The sequence below is a fragment of the Paramisgurnus dabryanus genome, chromosome 11 (genome assembly GCF_030506205.2).
Source record: "Paramisgurnus dabryanus chromosome 11, PD_genome_1.1, whole genome shotgun sequence".
Lineage (NCBI taxonomy): Eukaryota > Metazoa > Chordata > Actinopteri > Cypriniformes > Cobitidae > Paramisgurnus > Paramisgurnus dabryanus.
The window spans coordinates 13,852,934-13,879,252 of record NC_133347.1 but is presented as its reverse complement, the minus strand read 5'-3'; the positions used below and the strand labels follow the sequence as shown (position 1 = coordinate 13,879,252).

General features: G+C 38.0%; 1 protein-coding gene across 2 annotated transcripts in view; it reads left to right on the top strand.

Annotated features, from left to right (window-relative positions):
- iqsec2a (IQ motif and Sec7 domain ArfGEF 2a) overlaps positions 1 to 26,319 on the top strand; it is an 88,521-nt gene that overhangs the window by 10,446 nt on the left and 51,756 nt on the right. For both annotated transcript variants that reach the window (XM_065246901.2, XM_065246899.2), the window contains exon 2: positions 1,281 to 1,310. In XM_065246901.2, coding sequence (XP_065102973.1) covers positions 1,281 to 1,310 — 30 coding nt within the window. The remainder of the gene's footprint in view (positions 1 to 1,280; positions 1,311 to 26,319) is intronic.

Here is a 26,319-nt window from a genome sequence, read left to right as displayed (position 1 = left end):
CTCTCTTTGCGTTTGCAGAGATAAGCGTATTTTCTATGAGGAGGACGCGATCTGATCAAAAGCGCGATGCTTCTTCACATCCCCATTAAACAGCGTATACAACACACATCTATCGCGGATAATTGCATCCTCATGCCAAAAGTTTATTATTTGCATGCGTTTTAAAGTTTGAGCGTTTAAACTTTCATTTTCCTCACAGCTGCTCTCGTCCGCGTACATCCGGCGCATGGACACACAGAAGCCTCAGTCATCAGTGCACGTGAGCAGAGTGATCTCTCTCACGTCTTAAAGCTACAGTATCCTAATTCATCTCTCAATAAAATCACTTTCTGCTCTTCACTAAAGAACTGTTATACTTCATACGAATGCGTGTATGTTTAATTCATACAGTTTAGACTGTGAAATGTTTTATTTTTATCACTTTTAACAGACATAAGACTTTTTAAAGGCATATTAAATTTCTCTTTGCAGAAGAAATATTTGTTGTGCTAATTTTTTGATTCTCTATTAAAACAATAATAAACCTAATTACTGCAAGTAATACAACAAAGGCAACATCTGTGTTATTACTTTATCTAGAAAAAATGTTACCAGTAACAGTCATCAAAAAGCTTGCATATCAGCTTGAAAAATCGGTATCGGCATTGGTATCGGCCGATCACGAAGACAACAAATCGGTGATCGGTATCGGCCTGCAAAAACCCTGATTGGAGCATCCCTAATATCAAATAAATCTTTGGTGTCCCCAGAGTACATATGTGAAGTTGTAGCTCAAAATACCCCATATATAATTTATTATTGCATTTAAAAATTTCCACTTTGTATGTATGAGCAAAATGTGCCGTTTTTGGGTGTGTCCTTTAAAATGCATATCAGCTTATCTCTGCACTAAATGGTAGTGCCATGGTTGGATAGTGCAGATTAAGGTGCGGTATTATCCCCTTCTGACATCACAACGGGACACAAATTTCAATGACCTGTTTTTTCAGAAGCTTGCAGAGAATGGTTTACTAAAACTGAGTGACTGGGTTGTTCTTTTTTACATTTTCTAGGTTAATAGAAGGACTTTATTATAAGCACTTTAGCCTGGAAAAAGTCAGATTTTCATAATATATCCCCTTTAAAATAAATTTGAATTTAAAGGCTTTAAAACTAAAAAACTAACAATGGGTCTTACTGTATTTTTAAACAGTTTTATGTGTTTAACATTATTGACATCTTCCACTTTGTTTGTCTTTGTTTGTTTGTCTGTCTTTCGCTTTCCCCCACTGGATCCATAGACCAGATGGACACTCCTCCAACAAAGACAGGTCTGTGTTAACACTTACATTCAATCTCTCCATTCTCTCTCTTCCCCTCCACACAGCACTCTCTTATTCGAGTAGTAGAAGTGACCGAGTCCTGTTCTATATAGGGCAGGTCGAATGCATGTGGGACATAACATTTTCCATAATGATCTATTGCTTCCCTATATTGGTGCTTTTACATCTGGAGCAGGTGTATCAGAGGAATAGCACTGTAAACTCACAGCAGAGTGTGCGAATATCAGGACTAACCGGAAAATAAAGACCTCTGTTACTTGGAAATCAAGAATTAGCGTCACTTGGCTGCAAGACTCCTGTTAGCCGTTGCCGTAGTGACCAATATGGCCAGTGTTAGTATGTTAATCAGTATTGACAGGCGTGTTGTTTCCATTACCCATATAGCAAATGTGGAAATAGGCGTTAGTAGTTAGTCAGAAATGGCATGAGTAATACCACATCTGTGTGTTACTGTGTATGTAGGAGTGATTGTGGGTGCAGTTAAAAAGGTCAAATGGCATTTGTGACAAGAATATACATAATGCTATCGTGGATTTGGATATTTCAGTTTTGGAGAACGGCACATTGTGTTTTAAGCGTTTTTGTTGCGGTGTTGTGCGAGCGGTTGGTAGTTTTGGAGCGTTGTTATGACGATTCCTCACCATGGGCACGAGCTGGGGATCTGAAGGATAAATGATTGGTTGTCATGGCAACACCTGTAGATGAACTGGATAGCCGAAATAAAGTTGCTTGTGTAATATGTAACCTATTCGGTGCATGCATTTAAAGCACACATGATATGATATGACTTGATTGTAGTATTGTGTGTTTAAACAATAAATGCGTACATCAATGCCAGAAAATGTATTTATTGCCTTCCTGAAGTGGGGAGGGGGCATTTTTCCTTATAGGAGTCATTTAACACATATAAACACATACTGTATGACAGATACTTTGTTTTTTTATTTAATTTGAATAAATGTATTTAAACAATTGCAGTAATTAATTGAATAGAAACAGACGTTCAGGGTGATTTTTGGCACTTCTGGTGATGTTTTTTGTTTTATTTTTGACACTGGTGTTTGTATGTGCGTAGGGCTTGTACTGTATCACTGCCACTGCCGCACACAGTGGAAGGACACAGACAAGCGAAGCTTGAGGACAAGACCTTCGCTATGTCACGTTTCACTATAATTACTCGCTGGATGCTTTTGTCCTCGTCTCACGAGCCATTCTGCCATTTCAAATGCGAATTTAATTGTTCCTATATTGTTTAAATTGCTGTAGTGCCTTCTCCTAAATGTGACATCGTAAATGCTAGTGCATTGCACTATGAATCATACATAGTTTTTATTTGTTGCCACAACACAAGGTTGCAATAATTATTGAAATCACATTCATAGCCCTACTCAACCTGATTCCCTGAGCTGTAGCTTAAGTGTGTGTGTGTGTGTGTGTGTGTGTGTTGGTCCCTGCTGGGCTAAGCATGGAAATAACTCATGGTAAAGGTTTACTGTGAGCCTCTTTCCCACCCCAACAGCCCCTGCAGTCTGCAGTCAGCAGCAATGCATCACTCAGATGAGGTTGTGTTCAACCAATAGACCTAGAAGTGTGTGTGTGTGTACATGTGTGTTTTAGAGAGTTTAGTCATTTGTTCTTGCAGTACAAGTGATACCGTAGTATCGGTTCATACTGTATGATGTAATACTTTTACACCTTTTCTGTAAACTGTGCTGTAATACTTAAGTGTGTATATTTTAGTATACTAGAAGGATGTGACCCTATACACTACTATAGCTTGCATTATAATAGGATTGGATCAATACCAACATCTTGGCTTTGGTACGATACAAACCTCTACATCCTCAGGCAACAAATAAACAGCCTCAGGATTTTTGCAGTTAACTTGTTAACGCTTTTTTGCGCATTCAGCTCTGGCAATTTGTTTTGTGTGCTATGTTTATAATCGAACACTCAGCAGAACAGCACCAAGCAAACCTTTAACTTGACGTCTGTTATAATCAAAGCAGAGTTGTTCTCTGTTTTTACTTTTCTGGTTACTTGATTTGTAAACATGCACAACGACATCAATTACACTTCACTTTCCACGCGAATAGTCTTTTATCGAACCTAATAAGCATTCGGTAAACTTAATAAAGGAACTGAACAGTGAAGATGTTTGAATCGGATCAAATAAACGCACCATGTTAAGCACAACACAACAGGATAATTATGTGGAGCTGAACACTGTTCATGGTGTTAACACACATTTACAGCCTCCAGCTGAATGGATTTTCATGCTGTCATTAATTTAAATATGTACCTTCATGGCTTTACGCTATCAGCTCCATTACACCTTAACCGATCCCCATCCGGATACCAAATAACTTGGGGAAGTCGGCAGAAATGGGTGATGATGCCTTATTTCTCGACTAAACCTTGCGGTCACACTACATTTCATCCCATTGACTTCTGTTCATACGCATGTGAATGCTGAAAATGGGGAAACCCAAGCTCATGCGAAGACATTTCACATTTCAGTGCCTTTCAAGGTTGCGAATTCGTATCTCTTGAAAACGTGTGACCCGTAAAAGATCTATATGGTGTCATGGTGTAACCTTTTCAGAAAACCCCAAGTAGGAGGAAACGCTGATAAAAGCTGTTTCGCAGAATTATATTTTATTCAATACAGCTTGAAAATAAGAAAATCACAAAACTGTGCATATACGAATCCAATATGTTTTAAATAATGTGATGAAGTGTTGAAATTGTATAGGAGTGTGTGTATTGACTCTAAGGGGCTGTTTACACAAGATCGCTCGAGGGTGAAAACGTAAAAATATTTTATCGGATGTTCCTTTCGTTTACACGACGACTGCGTTTTTGGGGCTTAAAAATGCAATAAAATAAGAAAAACCACCCTCCAGAGGGAAAATCTTAAAAACGATCTACCATCACGTTCCCGTCTCAAAGGTAAATATGCAAAAGTCTGCTCACGGTGGCTCTCGTCGTGTACGCGTTTATGTCACAGGCATGCGCCAGTTCAGGAAAATAACAACAATCATGTTGAATTATTTTCATACGTCGGACCTTCAAGTTGCCATAGCAGCTCTGATAAATATACAAGAGTCTTTCCAGCAGTTGTACAAAATATTCACAGCTAATATTACTGATCAGAGAAGGCGCATTAATTACCTCCATCAAATTGTTGATGCGCCAATTCGCCAGAGGCAAGCAGACGGCTTTGGACGATGCCTGGAAGAACAAGGAAGAAGGTTGTACGCAGGCATACGGACTTGGTTTTGTGTGTCAGTGCTTCACATTGCCACCTAGCCATCTGGAGGGCATACTACATCGAAAAGTCAAGTTTGGACTAGAGGTCTTCACGGGTCCACTTAGATCCGAAAACCCGAGGTCCGACCCGAGACCCGATCGGGGTTCGGGTCTAAAAGTTTCACATGTGCCTCGGACACGGGTCGGGTACAATAATAGCGGCATCGGGTCTTGGGTAATTTAAAAATGAATGTGTTTTTTCTGAACGGACCCGAGAAGACCCGAACTCTCTCGCCTGTGTGCGTCAATGTCCTTTTCAAACCTCTCATCTGTTTGCCAAGAGTGCTTGCGACATTGTGTGGTTGTCGGAAGGTTCATTTTCGTTGAGACAAACATGTCAGTCAATTATAAATGTACATTTTAGCGGTTACGTTGGTGTCGTCATCAGATAACAAAGTATGACGAATGGAGCAGCTCGCCAAATTGCTTGCAAGGCCACCGGAGTTTCTTTCTGTCTGACTGCTGCGCGTGGGTCTGCAGAATGCACACACGTCAGTGCCGTTTACATTCGGTTCCAGTCGGGTTAAACATTTTTTTTCACTAGTTCGGGTCGGACTCGGGTCTAATTTTCTCGGGTTTGTCTCGGGTCGGGTCTTTCTTTAAAATTTTTTTATTTATGCACGTCGGGTTCGGGTATGAAGTGATTCGGGTCATTTCGGGTCGGGTACATTTCTTTGGACCCGAGAAGACCTCTAGTTTGGACACATTTACTGCAGGGGCTGCATAATGATTAATCACGACTAATCGTTTGAATAAAAGTTTTTGTTTACATCATATATGTGTGTGTATTGTGTATAATAAATATGTGTATATATAATTACACACACATGCATGTATATTTATATACAATGTACATGTATATACACAAATGTATATATGTCTTAAATATTTACATGCATGCATGTGTGTGTATGTATTTATATATACATAATTCAGTGATTCTTGGGAATTTGGATAAAACAGGTTTAAATTTTGAAAAAAAAGTTAGTTAAATTACAAAATAAACCAAGGTCTTGGCTGTTCAGCAATTTACTGGTGCAACCTCCCCTGTTCGTATCAGCATTTTTCCAGTTATTACTCAATCAACATTTACTTTAAGCCTAAATAGAAAATGTAATGTTTTTTTATTTAATAAACATATTTGTATTAATAGAGACTATTAATATAATAATTTAACAGCACTGAAGAGACATATTGTAATCATATTCATTTAAAACAAATAAAACTGATGGTGGTGACACTAATCTGATGGTGGTGATATTGGCCTCATTATTCCAAAATGTATACCACTCAAGTCAATGGCTTCTTGCTTAAACTTTATGTAAATATTTGGTCCAAAAAATAACAATCCTGAGCACTGTGATGAACAAATATCCAATCGTAACTTCCTAAAATACATAAAACCTGACAGAAAAGACAGAAAACCTGACGGTGGTGACAAAAACGTACTCTTTCACATGAAATAGATGAGTTGTTCACATTAGCCATCTTGTTTCCCCTCTGTTGCTAGCGACTTCAGACCTCTTCTTAAAAATGATACATTTATTTCATAATCTAATCTAATATTTTTTTTACGAAGATGACGGTGTTGACATGTTATGGTCGTCACAGTAGCAGTGTCCGAAAATATGAACAAGTTTAAGAGAAAATAGCAAACATACAGGAGCTTGAGTGATCTTGAAGCATACAGTAGAGGTGAAGGTTTGAAAATGGGGTCCTCAGGAATGCAGTTGACCCTGTAGTTGTCTGATTTTATTGCTTTTTATAAATATCTGATGGTTGTGACGAATATGTGGGACACATTTTGAGCAATCACAACATAATAGTAAATGTTGTTCAAAACTCAATGTTTGTAGTTTTTAATACATATTACAATGTACTTTTTCATGTGGTAAATATATTATTTAATTCAATTATTACTTTTGGCTTTTTTAATCAAGTTGAAATGATTATCTCTTAACCGAGGACAGCTGATTTTGTAGGCAATGGGCCAGCATATAATCATTAAATTAATAAAAAATAAAAACAAACCTATAAAAGAACCTTACATATGTGCAAAGGACCCCCTGATTATAACATTGATTCTTTTGTCTTTATGAAAACGTTATTAATTTCCAACAAAATTAGCACTTTTCTTAGTGGGACATGTTTTTGCCAAAGTTTCAAGAATCAGTAAATTATTATACATTGTACACACACATATATGATGTAACAAAAACGTATAATCTGCAAACGATTAATCGCGATTAATTGTGATGCAGCCCTAGGACAAATTTGTCTGTGTTTGGATCGATCAAGCAGGTCACACAAAGTCACAGAAGTGCCCTCATGTTCTCCTTTGCTCTGGTCCTCGTGGGCTTCTGTAGAAGGGTTGCTGGGGGAACGAGGGGAGTTATCACAAATGTGTTTGTGTAAAAAACTGTGTGGGCGAGAGAGAGAGAAGGATGAAGGAGAGATATGCAGAGAAAAGAAACGAGAGATAATTGAAAGAAAGGAGAAAGATCGAGCGAGTGTGATGTGCAAAATAAGGGGACAGTGCAGCTGACAGGCTAATAAAATATGCAGGGAATTACAAAGAAAATAAGCCATCTACACACACGCACAGATTCACACTCCCACATCATATCGCACACAAAGACCTTAGCACAAAACAGCTCTCATCAGTGACATCACAACCACCTGATTTCACTGAGCAATGAAACGCTTGAGTTTTGTCTTGAATATAAATATTCTTTATTTCGCATGTGGGTGTGTGCTGCCCCCATTGTGGCATGTGCTGGTTGGTCAACCAGCATCGCCAGAAAGATCATGCAAATGCTGTTTTGATGTTGAACAGGATGGCCATACCGGTCTACCAGCACTTAAACTCAACATAGTTACAGTGTTTATATATATTTCAGTCTTCATGATTAACAGCCACACAGCCTGTTGAAATCAGTAGTGAACGGTAGGCTATATCCGGCGCTGTCTTTATGATCCACACCATGTTTCCCTCGGCTTACATCAGCCCATCCAGATGGGTCCAGAGAGACTCGTAGAGCAGCAAAAGATGGTAATACAAAGTTTAGCTCCTGATGTGCTTTTTCACTAAGGGTACGACTTTGGGGAGATGGGATAAGCTGATCTCTCTCTTTCTCTCTCTCAGTGGTTTGGTGCATATCAGCTGCTTTTGAGGTGACCGCACGGATGAGATTTTTACAAGAGGACCATGTGTTTTCCCCCGGACAGCAAAAAATTGTGCGTGTATAAAAGAGAGAGCAGTTGTTGAGAGAGTGTTTGTTATAGGTCATGTACCGTTACTGTTCCTCCCCAGAGGATTCAACATGGATGTGTATTTCCTACAGCCATCCCAGCTGGAAACTCTTACCAAACACCGCATCTGAGCTTTTAAAACATGCGACACAAAGTAAACCGTTACACAGAAGTGTTTGTCTCATCAAACATGAGCACAATGGTGAATAGAGAAAATAAAATTGAATTCTCATAAAGGAAAAATGAAATCTGTCTGTGTGCTCCTACTGTATATAACTCAGTGGTAGAGTATTGCATTAATAGCCCTAAAGGTCATGTGTTTAAACCCACAGAACATGCATACTGATAAAAATGTATACCGTGTAGTGCACTGTAAGTCGTTTTTGATAAAAGTGTCTACCAAATGCATAATTGTTAATGAATGATGCAAGTTAAATGGTAGGTTGTTAATATAGGGAGATTAATACTGGCAGCAAATTCTTCTGACCCTTAAAATCATTTTAAAGCTGAAGTGGGTGCTTTTTATTCATGCTTAAATAATTTCTCCTTTTCTAGCCTAATATGCAGAAAATTTAAGTAAGTACATGACACTGTTTTTAAAGGCAGTAACAGTAACGCAGTAACATTGGAGTTCGTTTAACCAGTGACAGACTTGAGACCGTTTAGTTATTTTATTTGTGCAGTTTTGTTTGTCGAAACAGAAATAACAGTTCAGCTTTAAGTTTGACACATTTAATACATTTGTTCATCATACTATAGCGTAAAGGTCTCAAAGATGTTCACTCCCACAGATTCATCTCTGACATTCTCACCCGAGTCCACACTGAGAGTTTATATCATCTACCTACACACATCTACATCCAACATTATCTATGTATCTTTCTATCTGTATCTTTCCTACATTCTTCCCAGAATTTCTTTATTCATTGCCGTCCATTTCCTTCTTTCCCTCTTTTTTGTTTTATTTTCTGTCTCTCACTGTATTGTGTTTGCTTGAGCTTTGAGTGATGTCTGTTGTATATGATTTTTTATGTTTTAATGTTAGACTGACACAGACTCCCTGCTGTCCAGACTGCAGACAAACAGAAATACTTTTTTATTATTTTCAGGGAGAGTCAAAAATTGATAAAAGAAAAAGTAGAATTTAAACGGACACTCCACTTTTTTTGAAAATATGCTCTTTTTTCAGCCCCCCTAGAGTTAAACATTAGGTTTGGCGGTACCACTTTTAGCATAGCTTAGCATAATCCATTGAATCTGATTAGACCATTAGCATCGCGCTAAAAATAACCAAAGAGTTTTTCCTATTTAAAACTTGACTCTTCTGTAGTTACATCGTGTACTAAGACCAACGGAAAATTTAAAGTTGCGATTTTCTAGGCCGATATGGCTAGGAACTATACTCTCATTCTGGCGTAATAATCAAGGACTTTGTTGCTGTAACATGGTTGCAGCAGGCGTAGTGATATTACACACTGCCCGAAAATAGCCCCCTTGGATACTTTCAATGGCAGGGGACTATCTTCAGGTGCTGTGTAACTTTTAATTTTCCGTTGGTCTTAGTACACAATGTAACTACAGAAGAGTCAAGTATTAAATAGAAAAAATATCGAAACTCTTTGTTTATTTTTGAGTGGGATGCTAATGGTCTAATCAGATTCAATGAATTATGCTAAGCTATGCTAAAAATGGTTCCGCCAGACCCGGGGATTGGCTGAATGACAAAACGGTAAAAATCAAATGTTTAACTAAAGGGGAGCTAAATGTGGAGTATCCCTTTAACACATCTGTTACCTTTGGTTGGTCAAAAATGTATTACGCTTACATAAAAATTATTAAACTAAATAAGAACAATATAAGCATTTGCAAAGAAAGTAAACCGGGTGAAATTTGATTTAAAGGAATAGTCTTCTCATTTTCAATATTAAACTATGTTATTACCTTAACTAAGAAGAGTTGATACATCCCTCTATCATCTGTGTGCGTGCACGTAAGCGCTGGAGCCCGCTGTGACACTTCGATAGCATTTAGCTTAGCCCCATTCATTCAATGGTACCAAACAGAGATAAAGTTAGAAGTGACCAAACACATCAACGTTTTTCCTATTTAAGACGAGTAGTTATACGAGCAAGTTTGGTGGTACAAAATAAAACGTAGCGCTTTTCTAAGCGGATTTAAAAGAGGAACTATATTATATGGCGGAACAGCACTTTTGAGAGTACTTCGACTCGCCTGAAAAGTCCGCTCCCCTTCTCCCTCTCATAATGGGAGAGGGAGGGTGTTACTGCGCAGAGTCGAAGTACTCCCATAAGTGCTATTATGCCATACAATATAGTTCCTCTTTTAAATCCGCTTAGAAAAGCGCTATGTTTTATTTTAACTAAACTTGCTAGTATAACTACTCGTCTTAAATAGGAAAAACGTTGATGTGTTTGGTCACTTCTAACTTTATCTCTGTTTGATACCATTGAATGAATGGGGCTAAGCTAAATGCTATCGAAGTGTCGCAGCGCTCCAGCGCTTACGTGCACGCACACAGATGACAGAGGGATGTATCAACAATTCTTATTTAAGGTAATAACATAGTTTAATATTGAAAATGAGTAGACTATTCCTTTAACATCGTAATTGTTTAACCTTGTCTTACTTCCAAGGTGACAAGGACATTTTAAGGAAAGTATCAAGGAATGGTGGCATTTCATTTCATACACCATATTAAAGCTTTGGGTTGGTGGCATACCTTTCCTTGTAGCAAAGATATAAAAAGGATGATTCATTCAGGCAGATAAATTTACTCCATTTGTCATTTTTGGCATGATAGAACTGCATAGTTGAAAAATGGCTGACAGATATTGATTTCCATACTGTACTTACTGACACTATTCAGCACTTGGATTTATTCAACAAATTTGCTTCGCTCTTGGTCTGACAGATGCCTTGTTTTCAACATCTGTAGTTGTGCCCTTTTACAGGAAAATTACATAGTGTCTTAATGTGTCTTGGATATTATTTGAGAGATGTTATAAAGTTGTTTTGCAAGATTAATTTCTCCACTGTCCAAGATCTGCTACTTAGAAAATCCCCTGAATCCTTTAATTAGATTTTTAATTGAATCTCGTTTTCTATGAATTGATTTTTCCAGGGAAATTGAATTTGTACAAACCCCTATATTGTAGTTTTACAAGCGTTATTCATGTTATGGTGTGAATTGAAGGCTATTTAATGATAAGTTATAAGAAAAAGGATCATCAGGACAATGGATTGCTTTACTCTATTGTAGTTTAGCTTTTAAGTGTCAAGTTGTGGTGTACTGGAGACCAATCGCCCGATCTGTACATGACTCGTGTTACACTAAACATAGGTTATTTGCATAAACTGCATAAAATGACACCTTTTTTATGTCCTTCATAAATCTTCATTAACTATTCTGCCTGACTGCACCTAACAGCTCAATAAAATTCTGCCTAACGCTTCATAACTCTGCATAACGCTGCCTAACCATGCTTGTACTGCTGCTGCTAAAGTGTTTGTAATGTTTGCATGTGGCTGTCTTTGTTGTCTGTTATCTTTTGTTTCTTTCTTGACTTTATTTTTTCTCTCTCTCTCTCTCCTTCTTTCTGTGACTATCTCTATCTTTCTCTCTCCCTCTCTTTCTTTCTGTCAGGTCACCACCCTATTCCACCTGTAGTACTTCTACTCGTACCAATTCTTCCACCTCTACTGCTACTCCAGCTTCTACCTCTGTCCACACCAGTCTGACCGCAAACAGCCACTCCACCCACCACCAGTACTGCTGCCCCGCGCGGCTCCTTCTGCCCAAGCCGCCGTGCGCCCTCCCCCCTGCCCGGCACCCGGAGCAGGCAAGGTAAGGGCCCGAGCCCACCCTCCAACATTTCCCCTCTCGACAAACCCACTCACCCGATCCTCCACCACCTCAGTGTCCGCCCTTCACCCTGCATCACCCACGTCTGAACGCTCACCTCTCATTTTATACCTCTCGAGAAGACTGGGATATACATGGTTCTTATAATTGCTCTTAAAGCCTAAATAATGCTACACCTCCGCCCCTCTGTACAGTGTCTAGCTACCCATAATTCCTTTGCCCAAACTGACCACCAAAAAATTAGCCTCTCTTGAATTGACTCTGTCTCCAAAGGCAAGAAAATTATGACTTGCTGGAGATCAGCTGATCTTGCAGGTAACCAACCGAAGGCTAATATTTCACCTTTTTGGGTTACTGAACCTGAAACCAAAGTCTTAAGAGTTTTAAGTCTATTTACTCTTATTAATCAATTACATTTTGTTTTTCAACCAAAACGGGATGCTTAAAACAATGTTCAAGTGCACTTAGTGTTTTTGGTATGTATAGTAAATAGTCAGCCAATAGTAAAGCAAACATGTCTATTAACTGGATGGTTATTGAGCAACATGATCTCATGGAAAGTCATGTTATAGGCACAAAAATTTTGATCAATTTATTCGTGTCCATGGCACAAAATGAATCTTTTTTTGTGCCCTGAGCTTGCACAAATTTATATAAATAATTTTTCGTGTCCGTGGCACAACTTTTTTTTTTGTTTCATTTTATGTATTGTTTTCTCATTGTTTTTTTCCTATTTTTAAATCATTGTCACTTGGGGTCGGATTTGGAGTTTGGATGTCTAAAAATGTAACAAAGTGATTAACCCCAACCCCTAGCGACAATGGGTAAGAAAATAGGAAAAAAATTAGAAAACAATACATATAATGAAACAAAAAAGAAAGTCGTGCAACGGACACGAAAAACTATTTATAGAAATTTGTGCGAGTGACACGAAAAATACATATTTTGTGCCATGGACACAAATAAATTTATTAAACTTTTCGTGACTATAACACGACTTTCCGTGAGATCAGTCTGTTAATAATAATAATGATAATAAAAATAAAATGTATATATATTGTTGTTATTATTATTATTATTATTATTATTAACAGTATTCGTCTTTCAAAGCATATACAGCGAACTGCCGGTTTGGACCACAGTCCTCTACTTCCTTATTTAATGACGTCAGTAGAACGTTTTTTTGACTAAACTCCGCCCTCAGGAATACGTCAGTCGCCAGCTAAGCTAACGGCAAGCTAACCTGCTGTCAAATCACAACACACTTAACAAACTACACAATCAGAACTCATTACGTATTTCTGAAGGAGGGACTTCTTAGAACAAGGAAGACATACATAAGTAAATTGTGTGAAAAATACCGCTTTTTTACACTTGAAACATGAACACATGTTATATTGCGCTCTGTAAACACAGTCAAAGCTTCAAAAACACAGAAAGAATGGGACCTTTAAATAGTCCCTTATCTGCAATTGAGCTAACTAGCCTGTTCGCCCCCAAACTATAGCCAATATTTCATCCAGTGTTGTTATGTCCGGCACAAACTGGCATTTTGTTTGCTGCTGCTATTGGCAAATAAATGACACACTTCGCCTTTAAATTAATATTATTGTCCCCACACATCTCAGCATGGAGGTGTTGCATTTTGAACATGACACCTCACCAGATGCAGTCGCCTTACTCTGTCACTCAGCTCTCCAAGTGCAAATTGTATCCACACACCGAGAGCAAAATTAACTCGGATTCATGACACGCTGTCCTCCACACACGCTTATATATATATACTTGCATCCACACACCCATTTAAATGCAGTTCCACCACTTCATTAGGCATGAATCAGCGGAGACAGTAACGCCTGCAGATAGACTGTCCACAAACACATACACCCATAGGTATTCCTCATTGTTAATCACACGCCTCTTTTCTCTCTTCTCATCTATCATTGAACCTTGCATTTCTCTCATTATTCCCTATCACATGTATGTGCACATTGCTTTACCATATAAACAGAAAAATATTAAATATTAAATCAGAATTAACAAGAATAACAGATGTCACAGATTGGATGCATTTGACCAATAATGTACTTTACTCAGTTTAGAATAAAAGTTAAATGTATTTTTTATTTTATTATATTATAAAATGATAATTGCTTCACATTGAATTCCCTGCAACAGCTACAATATGGTGGATAAAATCTGCTTGTGCTACAATTGTGCCCCCTGCTGTTAAAGTTTAAGAATCACAACCAATCTGATAGTGAGATTTGACATCCTGCAAACAGGGATCATTCCTAAATTGGGGTATGATATCAAAATCGGAGAAAAAATTTATATTGATTTGTTTCCCTGATTTACTTACTTAGGCCAATCATGCATCATGCATTCAGTCATTCCTCATCCACCCCTTTACTGTTCTTACTCATTTTCCCACTTTATCTGAATCACTGTCTCTTACTTTCTTCTTTCCGCTCCCCTTTGGTCAATTTGTAGAGAGGATGAGGACGACGACATCGCCCATCAATTCTGTTGCCCCGCCTCTGAGTGCAGTAGCCCCTCCTCTAGGTAACCAGCAGACCCCAGTGTTTCCCCGCTCGTAACAAAAAGACTATTGGGTGAATGCCTGCCTGTCAAATCAACTGGATGTGAAGTGCGTCTGAGTCTACAGTCTAAATGCAGCAGTAACTAAAAGCTGGTCTTAATTGAATGAAATGAACTAAAACATCAAAATACAAAATATTCTTCTTTGCACTAGTATGCCATCTGCATCCTACCGCTTGTCAGAAACGGACAAATGTGTGTGCGGCTGAAATAAGAAGATTGCAAGGAGAACAGTAGGAAACTTTTGCTGTGCACTGTTTAAAGGGGACATCATAGAGCAGATCTATAATGGAGATCATCTGAAAAGCTGATGATTCAAGTGATAATAGAAGACAAACCAGATGGTCCCCCTTTCTCTTTCCTCTGGCCTTCTCATTGTTTCTCTAACAGCTTCTCTTTGTTTTCTGCTTTGTCTTGCTTTGTGTTTTCTGGCCTTTGTGACTTCTTGTCTGACAAACGCCTGTGTACAGTCTGTGATGTATCGTGTTTGTTCCCACATTCAGTGTCGAAAAAAGGAATGTGTTTTTTTTTTGCTATCACCCATATTTTCCCCACAGAGAGAAAAAAAGATTTTTGTCTGTCAACTTGAACTGTCAAACCAAACTCTTTTGACAGAATTAAGGATACTTTTACATATATATCAGGCCCAGCATGAAAACAAGCTTCTCTAAGCCATATTTGAATGTGAAGCTTCACCAACCACCTTCTCTATTCGTTTTCAGAGTTCTTATGTTTTTTTTTCTTGTCATTTTGTGTCTCTCTTTTTATGCTATATACTGACATTTGTTTGCTCACTTTCCAAAACTCTCCTAACTGTGTCATTTAACTTAAGTTGTGACTCTGTACATAAATGTAAATGTCGATCTTTGACACATAATGCAGTGCAGGACACTATATGGACCATAATGAGGGATTCGTGTGAAGAAACACTGTAATGTTCTTGGCCTAGGCAAGGCCCAGATGTATTTCAATCAAAATCAAAAAATGCTTGCAAATGGCATCATTTTGAAAAAATTCTGGCCAAACTTTTTTTTTCAGTTTTGGTGCTTTGAAACAGCTTTCCTATAGGAACAATAATTCTGCAGCATACTAGCTGTTAATACCCAATTACTATTAGAATCATTAGATGATTCAATAGTTGGGTATGACATGAAGCTTTGCCTACTTCAATGCAAACATTTTCTGGTTCAGTCCATCACATTTTCAAATGCTACTCTAAAACCCTGATGATACTCTTATAAAGGCAGAATGTAGGCATATAGTATACAATTGCTCAGCTATTTCAAACTTCTTTCTAAAGCCCAGGATACATTGTCACGTGTTACCTTATCACACTGTCTGACATCATTTAAAATTGGGTATGGCAAGCATGTAGACTGTACGATGATGACACCTATTGAGTCTGAGGCTTCCAATGCTACGTACACGCCAAACGCGGGGCGTCGGGTAACTCACACTAGATTATTCGCAGGATTTAACTTTGTGTCATGTGAATCTTAAGCTCGAGTTGAATATTTTCAACTTGGGCAAAGACGCGTTTGAGGCGAATAGCGCGTGTTTTCACAGCAAACGTGCTTCCCATATCGTGTCATTCGCATCGCCCCACATCTGATCGCATCTTTGCATTGACTTTGTATGTAATCTATTCGCGCAAATCATTGAACTCGCGTTTGGTGTGAACCCACAGTAATGCTTCGTACACACCAAATGCGGGGCATTGCGTTACTCGCTCTAGATTACTCACTGGATTTAACTTTGTGTCATGCAAATTTTTCGCTCGAGTTGAATATTTTCAACTTGGACGAAGACACGTTTGAGGCGAATAGCATGTGTTTTTGTGACAAACGCACCACCCATATCGCATCATTCGCATCGCCCGACACACGGACACGCCTTATCGCGTCTTTGCATTGACTTTTGTATGTAATCTACTCGTGACAATTGTTGAACTCTCGTCTGGTGTAACCGTGGGTTTACACCAACTGCGTTTGTGGTGTCAAAATCGTGTCTACCGCGTCTAGTTTGCTGCTTGAACATTTTGAGTTTACCTGCTTCATTTGCGTGTGAAATTCTAGTCATCGAGACTTTCATGCGGAAATTTGCGTCATGGGAGGGGCTTCTGCGACTCCGCTCACTTTCTGTAATCACGTCACTACTAGAGCAAGCTCCTGATTGGTTAACACGGCACGTTTTTCGGCCAAAGTTCACATTTTTCAACTTGTGCGTTTGCCATGCCAACTCTCAATTTGCTGCGTTCACACGCGAACTAGAGACCTCTAGATGCGCATCCACGTGTCTTCACATTGACTAAACATTGAAATCACTCACGCTTGACACCTCTACCGCGGCTGGTCTGAACGCAGCATAAGGCTGTGACACACCTTAGCGCAACGTCACCAGCATGCGCTAGTGGCAAACAAATACCGGTACACAGGTTGTAGCAGCAAACACACTGTGCGTTGATCATGCTGAATTTCTGGCACTGTCGGACGCAAGACGCAAGAACCTTTGAATCTCTCTCACTGTACGAAATAGGACCACCAATAAGGAGCCACGATCACAGAAATTGCCACGATTTTAATCTTTCGTCTGAGATGGTGTAATCTTTCGTCTGAGATGGCCCAGAATCGTGCAGTGTATCCCGGGCTTAACCCTGAATGAAGAAGGACATCGCTGAGTTTTTCGGGGCCTGTATGTTGGCCTAGCAGTGTAGGTCAGGGACGACAACAGGGTTTGAGTGGACTTGGTGCTTAGTCGATCAAAGTTTTTAAATTTCTGAAACAATAAATAAATCATGAATGAATCTGAATTATCCAGGTATAGTAGTGAGATAATATTGTAGTGAACTTCTTACTGTACCTCAGGAATACATAATCAAAATGTTTGGCACTATTATGAATCACACCGTTTTGGTGCAGTGTTTCCAGTAGCTAGATGTTTTGCTCAGAAAGCGAATATGAGGTGTTGTCACGGCCGTCACATCTCATTGGAGAAAGACTCCTTCAGACTGTTGTTCAAGGCTGAGGTTGTGTTGAATGATGTTACTTTGGGACTGTATAGTTTTTGTTTGTAAATGATAGGTGATCTGACCCAAAATACAATTGTATGCACAACAAACAAATGAATTCCTTCCTTCTGAAAAAGTACTTTGGCATTTATAGCTATATAATAAAATAAAACTTAACTTTTCCTTGACTGATCATGAAATGAATAGAAAATGGACAACATACAGTAGAGGGGGTTATAAAATTCGTGTAAAATACTGGACTGAGATCATTGCATGGATATAACTAAATATTTTTCATGGACTGAAAACTTAACTGAGAATTACAGGAAAGTATGAACATAAGCAGATGTGTGTCTGTGAAAAATACCCCACGTGTGACAGAGGGACAATGAAATGATGCAATTGCGTAGTCTGATACGAAAGTGAATTTCTAAAACTAATGCATGTTCTAAAAATGTCAGCTATTTTTAAACTCTTTCATGGTGGTGAATTTTGTTTTTATTATGGTGAGGCTTAATTGTTTTCACTTTATGTTGTACCTGCATTTTGGATGTCTCGTGAGGTTTGGAGGAGATGCAAAGTTTTATCTTGTGACTTTGAGTCTCTCCTCTGTATGCGTGTAGGTCTCGCCAGAATGCAGGGATAACTGTGGATTGGATCTGGGGAGGTACTACAGGTTAAGGTGAAAAGACTACCAAAACAAAGCATTGTGAAATAGAATTTTGTTTTCTTAGAATAATTTACTATGACAAATATCAACAATGTTGTGAGTTACAGTTAGATCAGTCATCTTAATTTCAATTTTTTGCTTTAAAGTGAACAAACAACTCAAAATGGGGTTGTTTTAACAAATGCATGTATATGTTTGTTGCCTTACAGATAAAATGCACTGTAAATTACTAATAGCAACAAATATTATTTTTTCTTTCTATAACCATCACCAATATAATTTTCCTAGCAAAATCCAAAATAAGAACACTGTATCTCCGCATAATATCATAGTGTGCCAGTAGTACCTCCTCATAAACCATGCTGTGTGATTGACAAAGCAAGCTTATGCTTATACAAAGATGAGTGGGGGACTCGATTGCCCGATGCGTTCAGTCAGTGTTTTCCTGTATTTATCGTTCATCCCTGGAATGAATATGATGATTCATACATGAAAGAGCCCTTCTTTACTATTTTTATTCTCTCTCGTTCTGTCTGTCTCTCTCTTTTATATGCTGTAAATATTAAAACATCATTCCTACTCCTTTCTTAAGGAGGTGGAGCATTCATTGATATCTGTATATTACATGAATGATAATGGATATGACATAAAACTGACATATTAAAGAATCTTATTAAATATTATAAGAATGTTACTGATGATGATGGTGGTGGTGGTGGTGGTGGTCATGGTGATGAAAGTGACTGAATAAATGCTCTTATGATCAAGAAAAAAAAAATGCTGTCTGTCTGTGATCTTGTCTGTTCAGCTTTTGTATACTCTTTCCAAACCTGTCTTTCTGAAGGTACTTTTGGATTGCAATGATTTCCAATATCTTAAAAGATGCAAAATCACACAAAATATTATATAGGTTTCGCAAATCACTTATACTTATGCGAAAGTCATTGCAATACAACAAATCTTATACATGCAGTACTGTGCAAAAGTCTTAGGCCACCATGCCACCATTAGATTTGTTGTTTTTGCAATGGTATACTGACCATGTATAATTATTTCTCAGATTTTTATTAGAACACAACCAGAGAATCATAGGGGGATTTTTTTGCGCTACAGAGCACTTAGAAAGCACCTATTTAGAACCATTATTGGTGCTTAAGCATGACTATAGCACCACTTATTGTTATGGTTGCAAAGGGGCGATACATTTCCGGATACTTTCCATGGGAACTTAATCTAGGGAATTTTGGAAATATTCCAAATTGGAAACTTAACAGGAATTATGGGAATTATTTAGAAATATGATTTCAAGGAAATAAAAATTTTGAAGAATGCAGATACTCATCAAGCATTGGATTTATTTGATTAAAAACCCTTCAGAAATTATTTTAATAACAGCGCACGGACGTTTTAAACAAATTTACGTAATTTCTGTGAGGACATGCAAAGATGTAGATTTTGATGTTATTTTGTGTGCAGAATTCAAGAAATTATCTGTGCATGTTGTGAAAGAATTAGTGCTGGGAAAGATTAATTGCGATTAATCACATTCAAAATAAAAGTCAGTTTTTTGCATAATATGTGTGTGTGTACTGAGTGTATGTTTTATGTATATTCAACCACACACACATACATTTCATTTCAGATTTTTTATTTATATATAATTTGTATTTATTTATATTTAATATAGAATATATAAAAATATAAATAAATATATGTATACACATGTAAATGTTTCTTAAATACATACATGAATGTGACTGTGTGTGTATTTATATATACATAATAATTACACACAGCACACACTCATATATTACGCAAAAAAATCACTTTTATTTTGTATGCGATTAATCTTTTCCCAGCACTAAGCAAGTACATGCAGGGGGTGTGGCCTCAATGGCACTTCAGTAAACAGTGTGCCGTGTGCATGTGACAGGAATGTGCAGGGTAGAAATTCAACTGAAATTGCATTAAATCATCTTGTTTTAAACTAAATTATGCTGCAGTTTTTTTTACTAAGTTCCCTGTTATAGGCAACTCTGCAAGTTTTTTCAAATTCCCAGTTTATTCCCATTAATTTCCATGGAAAGTTTCCACCCTTGAAAATTCCTGGAATTCAAACATTGAACATGTATGAAGCGCTGCGGGTGCCATCTTGTGTACATGCGCGGAAGTTTATTTGGCAAGCGCCTTAAATTTAAAGGAATAGTGGCTAGCCGTTGAGTGTAAATCGGTTGTTCACTCATCATTGCGATGTATTATGGGATTGACTCAGTGCACTCAATAAAGCAAACTATAATTTTAGATACCATTAAAAAATGGCTGATCCCCCTCAAATAGTGCACTATTTAAGGGTATATGGAGCTATTTCCGACACAGCCCATGAGCTGTAAATTTTTGCCAGTTTATATGGTGAGCCATTGCTTTCATCTGCATATTGAATTTACCAAAGGCATTGCTGGGCATTTCTGTGTGTGTCTGTGTGTGGGCTGGACACCAGGTCAGAAGGGGATAATTTGATTAAAGTCTTAGTGAGGGAGATGAAGGAGTTGTCAGCATTACAGGGTGACGGGTGAGAACTCGACAATACAGCTTCAGGGCAGACGGAATTGAAAGCAATGGGGAAAGTCCCTGAACAGCATTATAGATTTAACCCAAATTGACCAGACCCCTGTTCACTTCCTTAGCAGAGGTTTAAAGAGTTTAAACAAACATTTAAACATAAATACATTTGTCATTCAAGGAAACATTATATTTAATGTTTTGTTTTGTATTTACTGATACAATTTAAATCTGTAGTTGCAAAATGTTTCTTAGTCAGCATAAATTTTCTGGATTAACTTCTGCTTAGTCATCACAACTTAATGGGATAACCTTCACACATGCAAACCAGTGCTGGAAAAGGCTAAAAGTTGGTACAGAGTCTCTGCTAACATGGACCACAAATGATAGCAGAACATCTACAGCAACAGCAGCTGTCAAACTTACCACCGGGATCTGAACTCAAATCACTGCAGAGAGCAGAGCTGGCCTGTGACAGACAACACAAGCAGGAGAAATTTGTGGAGGCTGTTTTAGATGGATGTGCTGCAGTCTCAACGATTGGGGTTCAGCCTCACAGCAGAAGGACTGGGACATCTGGACTGTGTGGTGTGCAATACAAAAGAGCCGTATTGGTAGTCGAGGTCTGGAGAGGTTCTGCTTGAATTCTTTAACTAAAACCTCATTCACACAGACCTCTGGTCCCAGAAAATACCCGTAAAATTGCCAGACAAGCGTCTGTGTGAACAAAAACTCGTTCCGTTAATCTTCTGGGATCGTTGCCGGAAAGAGGACCTAGTAAGATACGCGGGTAACCCTCTGTGTGAACAAGAATGCCATAAAGGGCGTGTCGAAGTGAGGACGCGCGCGTCATCATCACAACACAAGTTATGGTTCAGCTCCTTACAACGAGAGATAACATGTATATAAACATTCACAACGAGAAATGTTGCAAACTAACATGTATATAAACATTCACCACGAGAAATGTTGCAAACTAGATTGAAGCAGTTATCAGGAAATGATATATGAGACGCATAAACAATGACGCACGTGCCGTAGTGAGGACGCGCGTGTCATGGCAACATGAAGTTGGTTCAACTCTTTAAAATGAGGGATTTACAACATTCACTACGAGAAATGTCAGCATACTAGACTGAAGCGGATATCAGGTAAGTTAGCTCGTTACTTACTGCGTTGAAACGGAGATCATTCAGCAGCATAAAAGAATATCGCGTCACGTGCTCATTTGAGCTATAATATAGAAAATACCCGCATGTCATCCCAACGAGATATATTGTTCAGCTCCTCAAAATGCGGGTTTTAAATGCATATAAACAATCACGATGAGAAATGTCTGAAAACTGTATCAAAGCAGAAATCAGGGAGCTTGTCAAATATACACTCTGAAGCTGAGATCATTCACCAGAATAGAACTGTGCATTCACGCGCTCCTTTGTAGTCTTATCATAAACAAAAATGCACGCGAGTTGTTTCTGGAGAGAGAAATAATAAATAATATGCAAACTTCAGACGCTGCGTAGAAGAGAGGGCGGGACTTTCAACATGTCACGTGTCTTTCCGGGACCATCAGATGCCGTGTAAACTTGGCAGTGTGAATGAATAAAATATCAAGCGGTCCCGTAAAATTCCAGGATGCCTGTCCCGTGTATCTTACGGAAAATCTGTGTGAAAAGGGCTTAAGTGGATGAGGGACAAACAGAGTAGGGGAAAGTGGAAAGGGAACAGACATGTTTGTTCTGCAGTGCATCTGTCCAGACTTTTGGGCCTTGTTTTGTTTACAGTTGGCAGGGGTGTCATTTCGTAGGTATGTAAAAAAATCTTGCTTAAAGCTGCAATAAGTAATTTTTGCCTTTCTGGTAGGGAAGCACCAATGCAATACACAGAATCGGTATCGGGGCCGATACGAATTTTTTTTGCGGGATCAAGTATTGGACTAATAGGACAGATCCAATTACAATACTGTGCGTTACCCATGGTTGTTTCTGTCAAGCTATTAAAAGGACCAAGTATTATAAAAACACCATAAACGTTTTTATGCACTATAATCAAAGTCTTCTTAATTCACTCAATAGCTTTATGTGAAGGAACAAGCGCATGTTTAAAGATATTTCACAGAAACTCTGATCTGGTTCACGCTGAGCGTAGATTCCCGTTAGAGGATGCATTTAGCACGTTATTCTGTGCCCAGGAAGCACAAAATCATAGAGTACAGGATGATTTAGGTGCATCAATATTGTGCCAGGGATGTGCATAAAGCGCAAGGACAGGTCAAGTGCATCATTCCCAAAAATAACCATCTGCACACTAAAGCTTTGTTTATACTCGCGCTTGGTCCGCAACGCAAGGCTCCGCAGATCGCGCGCGTCTCTCCAAACGGACGAGGCGTTTATAGTTGACACGCTTGCTGTTGCACTATTTTTTGAACCGCCAGGGGCAGAGAATTAAGTCAAAAACAAACACAAAGAAGAGAATAAAAGTCGTCCGCTGGAACAACCCTGGTGATATATAAATATGAGAACATGACTAAAAAAACAACAATCTCTTAAATATGTCTTTATAAAACATTATCATTTCATTAACGATTTTATTAAGCAAACAGTACAGACATCTTAAGGTTTGTATTTTATTCCTCATCCAGTGGTTCATTCAATACAAATATAAGCCAAACATTCTGAATGATGTAAAATAATTTGTGTTTTAAACTGCAAAGTTTCCATACAGTACTGTACTTCCAGAGTGTCAGATAAATATATACATTGTTTTGCTTGGATTGATCAAAGAGATACGTCACAGGCTTGCCTGTTTGAACAGAATCACCTCAAGTTCGGTCATTTTTGGATGCGGAGCCACGCACACAGTTACAAAATATGCCGTGCACACCTCCATGCGAAATAGGGTCTCGCGCACTCAACGCGCACGACCGCCCACTCCGCGTTGACGTCATTTTTACCGAGCGCACCAACGCTCCTGTGCGGACGCGGTGAGTATTAACATAGCTTAAAGCCCTTTTACCGTGACAGTTTTGCACAATAAAGGAAAATATATTTAGCCTATTTATTTGATCAATCGTTCCTATCATATGTCCTTTTAAACACTGTGCGTGCTTGGATGCGTGCAGCAACAATTTTAAATTGTTCAAGAGAAATACAGTATTATCGGATCAGGCGGTATCGGATAAAGTGGTATCATTGCATCCCTACTTTCTATCACCATCTCTTTTTAGGGCTGTAATGATTAATTGTGCAAATGCGCGTTTTCTCAATCAATAAATTTTTATGAATTACGGTAAAATCCCGGCACATCCCAAAACCAGGGGGCGCTCTCGTGCAGGACCTCCCTTTGTGCCACAGAAAAAGGAGAATTACAAACGCTATTCCAGGAAATGTCTGCAGGAATATTTAAATCGCTGTTCTTCAAATTGTTTCAGTATTTTCATGAAAATAAAGAATATTTTGAATGATTTTGTTTAACGAGTGTTGCTTTTTTATGACTCATAATGATTTTAGATTGATAAAGAACTACTACTGACCAAATGCCGTAGTATACGGACAAGCTGTGCATGAAACACAGATTCGCAGCCTTGCGATTCAGAATCTATTTCCCATTTTTAATGGGACACACAATTAATCGTTACAGTCCTATCTCTTTTTGAAACATTTTGTAACAACGTTACTTGTAAAGTTATTTTCCCGACTCTACACGACAGCTCAAAATATAAAATACACAATTTGAATCATTAATTTAAGCTTACCGTTACTGATACTCAGGGTAAGGTGAGGATAAACACTTTTTTTAAACAAAAGTTTCAGATTGCAGCTGTATATCCAAAAAGTCCAACATGTACTTTGTAGTCATCATACGATCATCAAAAACAACATAAAAATGTCCTATTAAGGTGAGGTGAAATTTTTTTCACAGCCAAACATCAACAATTCATAACTTTTTTTTAACAAAACACAAGAAATTGTAGTATATTTGTGAAATGAAGATTTCCCAGTGGATGTTGTTTTAATGGTTCTGGGTGAATTTTGAATCAATATCGCATTAAACAATCAATCATTTTGATCAGAATTGTCTCATTTACCACACTACTCTAGATATGACCATTGGCCATTACCAATAATGGAAACTCGAATAACTCTCCTTATTGACATAAAGTAAATGCAATCAAGCATTGAAAAGGACATATTGACTAATATGATGTATATTAACGCATCTTTTCAATGCCTGTATGGTTACAGCCCTGCGTGTGATCAAACAGCGAAAGTTTGATCAGTTTGTTTAAGCTCAAAACTCGAAACGAGCAACATTAAACAAATGAATTCATGTCACCCTGCTGTTTTTAAGGCAGTTCATTCCCTGGCCACCCCTGGAGATGCTGCATTAGAAATAAGCTCACTTTACTCTCGTTTCATTTGATTATACCATCTGCCTGCTTGTTTGTTTGTTTGTTTATTTGTATGTTGAAATCATCATGAAAAGCTCCTGTTCTCTCGGTAAACAGTTACAGCCCTTCATGTTTCTCACCGAAGTGCCTTCACAGTCTCAGAGAAACAGATGGGCTTTGAGTAGACATTGCATTTCACTCTGATCCTGAACCAGCGGTAACCAGCACAAGCATAACATTGGTCCCAGATCAGTGCTTAAAGGCAATATCTGTTTAACACCCACAGTATGAGGGGAATGATGTTAGTTTAATGTTGGTTTCTGGCTCCTCTACAGGTAATTTAATATATTTAATTAGTGGTGCTGTAACCATCCTAAAATCCCTAATCCGTAATATTAAACTTTGTTGAATAATTAATCATATATTGGTTTTGCAATAAATGCATTACCTTAAATCATGCAGCACGTTAAGGGCAGTTTTTTTTTAAACAATTGGACTTATCATTTTACCTGAAAGATAATTTAATAGGCAAAAGAAAGCAAAAACGTGTGATTGAAAATTTTTAAATAGCTTATTAATGAGGTCAGAATCGGGTAATTGATTATTTTAGTTAAACAATCGAGCAGATATTTTAACAGGTCTGAATGCTGAAACTGCTAAGTGCTTGTTTATCTGTGCTTTGAAAACTGGTGAAAGGCAACACCTGCTCTTTTCAAACTGTATGGGAGCAACCTGATGTGAATAATGCAATGCACGGTCGACATGCAATGTGTAAGTATGTAGGAAACATTTTTTTGATAGAAGGTCCCAGAAATGGAAATACTGTAATAATGTTTTTTTTTTATCAACGCCCTCATGTCGTTTCAAATTAAAGCAACAGTATGAGTTGCATTTTACGGTACTGTGAACTGTAAAAAAAAAAATTAAACGTTTGGATTGCCGTTTTTTTAGATGGACTGTTCCTTTAAGACAGTTTCATACTAATGTTTATGAAATGTGTGTTTATGTTTGTGTGTGTAATGGTATGAGGGAGGTAAGTAGATATTTAGTGCAAGAATGCTACATAACATCTCTTCGTTGTCAGTTTGGTTTCTGTCAAGCACAAAGTCCTGGCAATAAATCTCACACAAATCTAAGCTAAAAATGTTGCAATATCCTGCACTTATCAAGCAGACACAAAACACACAATACAAAAAAAAGGCACATTTCAGATTTTATAAAACATAAACTATGTCTATGGTTTATATATACTCAGTTAAAACAATGTTTTTATTAGGACTGTCTTGTTTTATTTTATGAATTATTTTGAAATATTGCAGATAT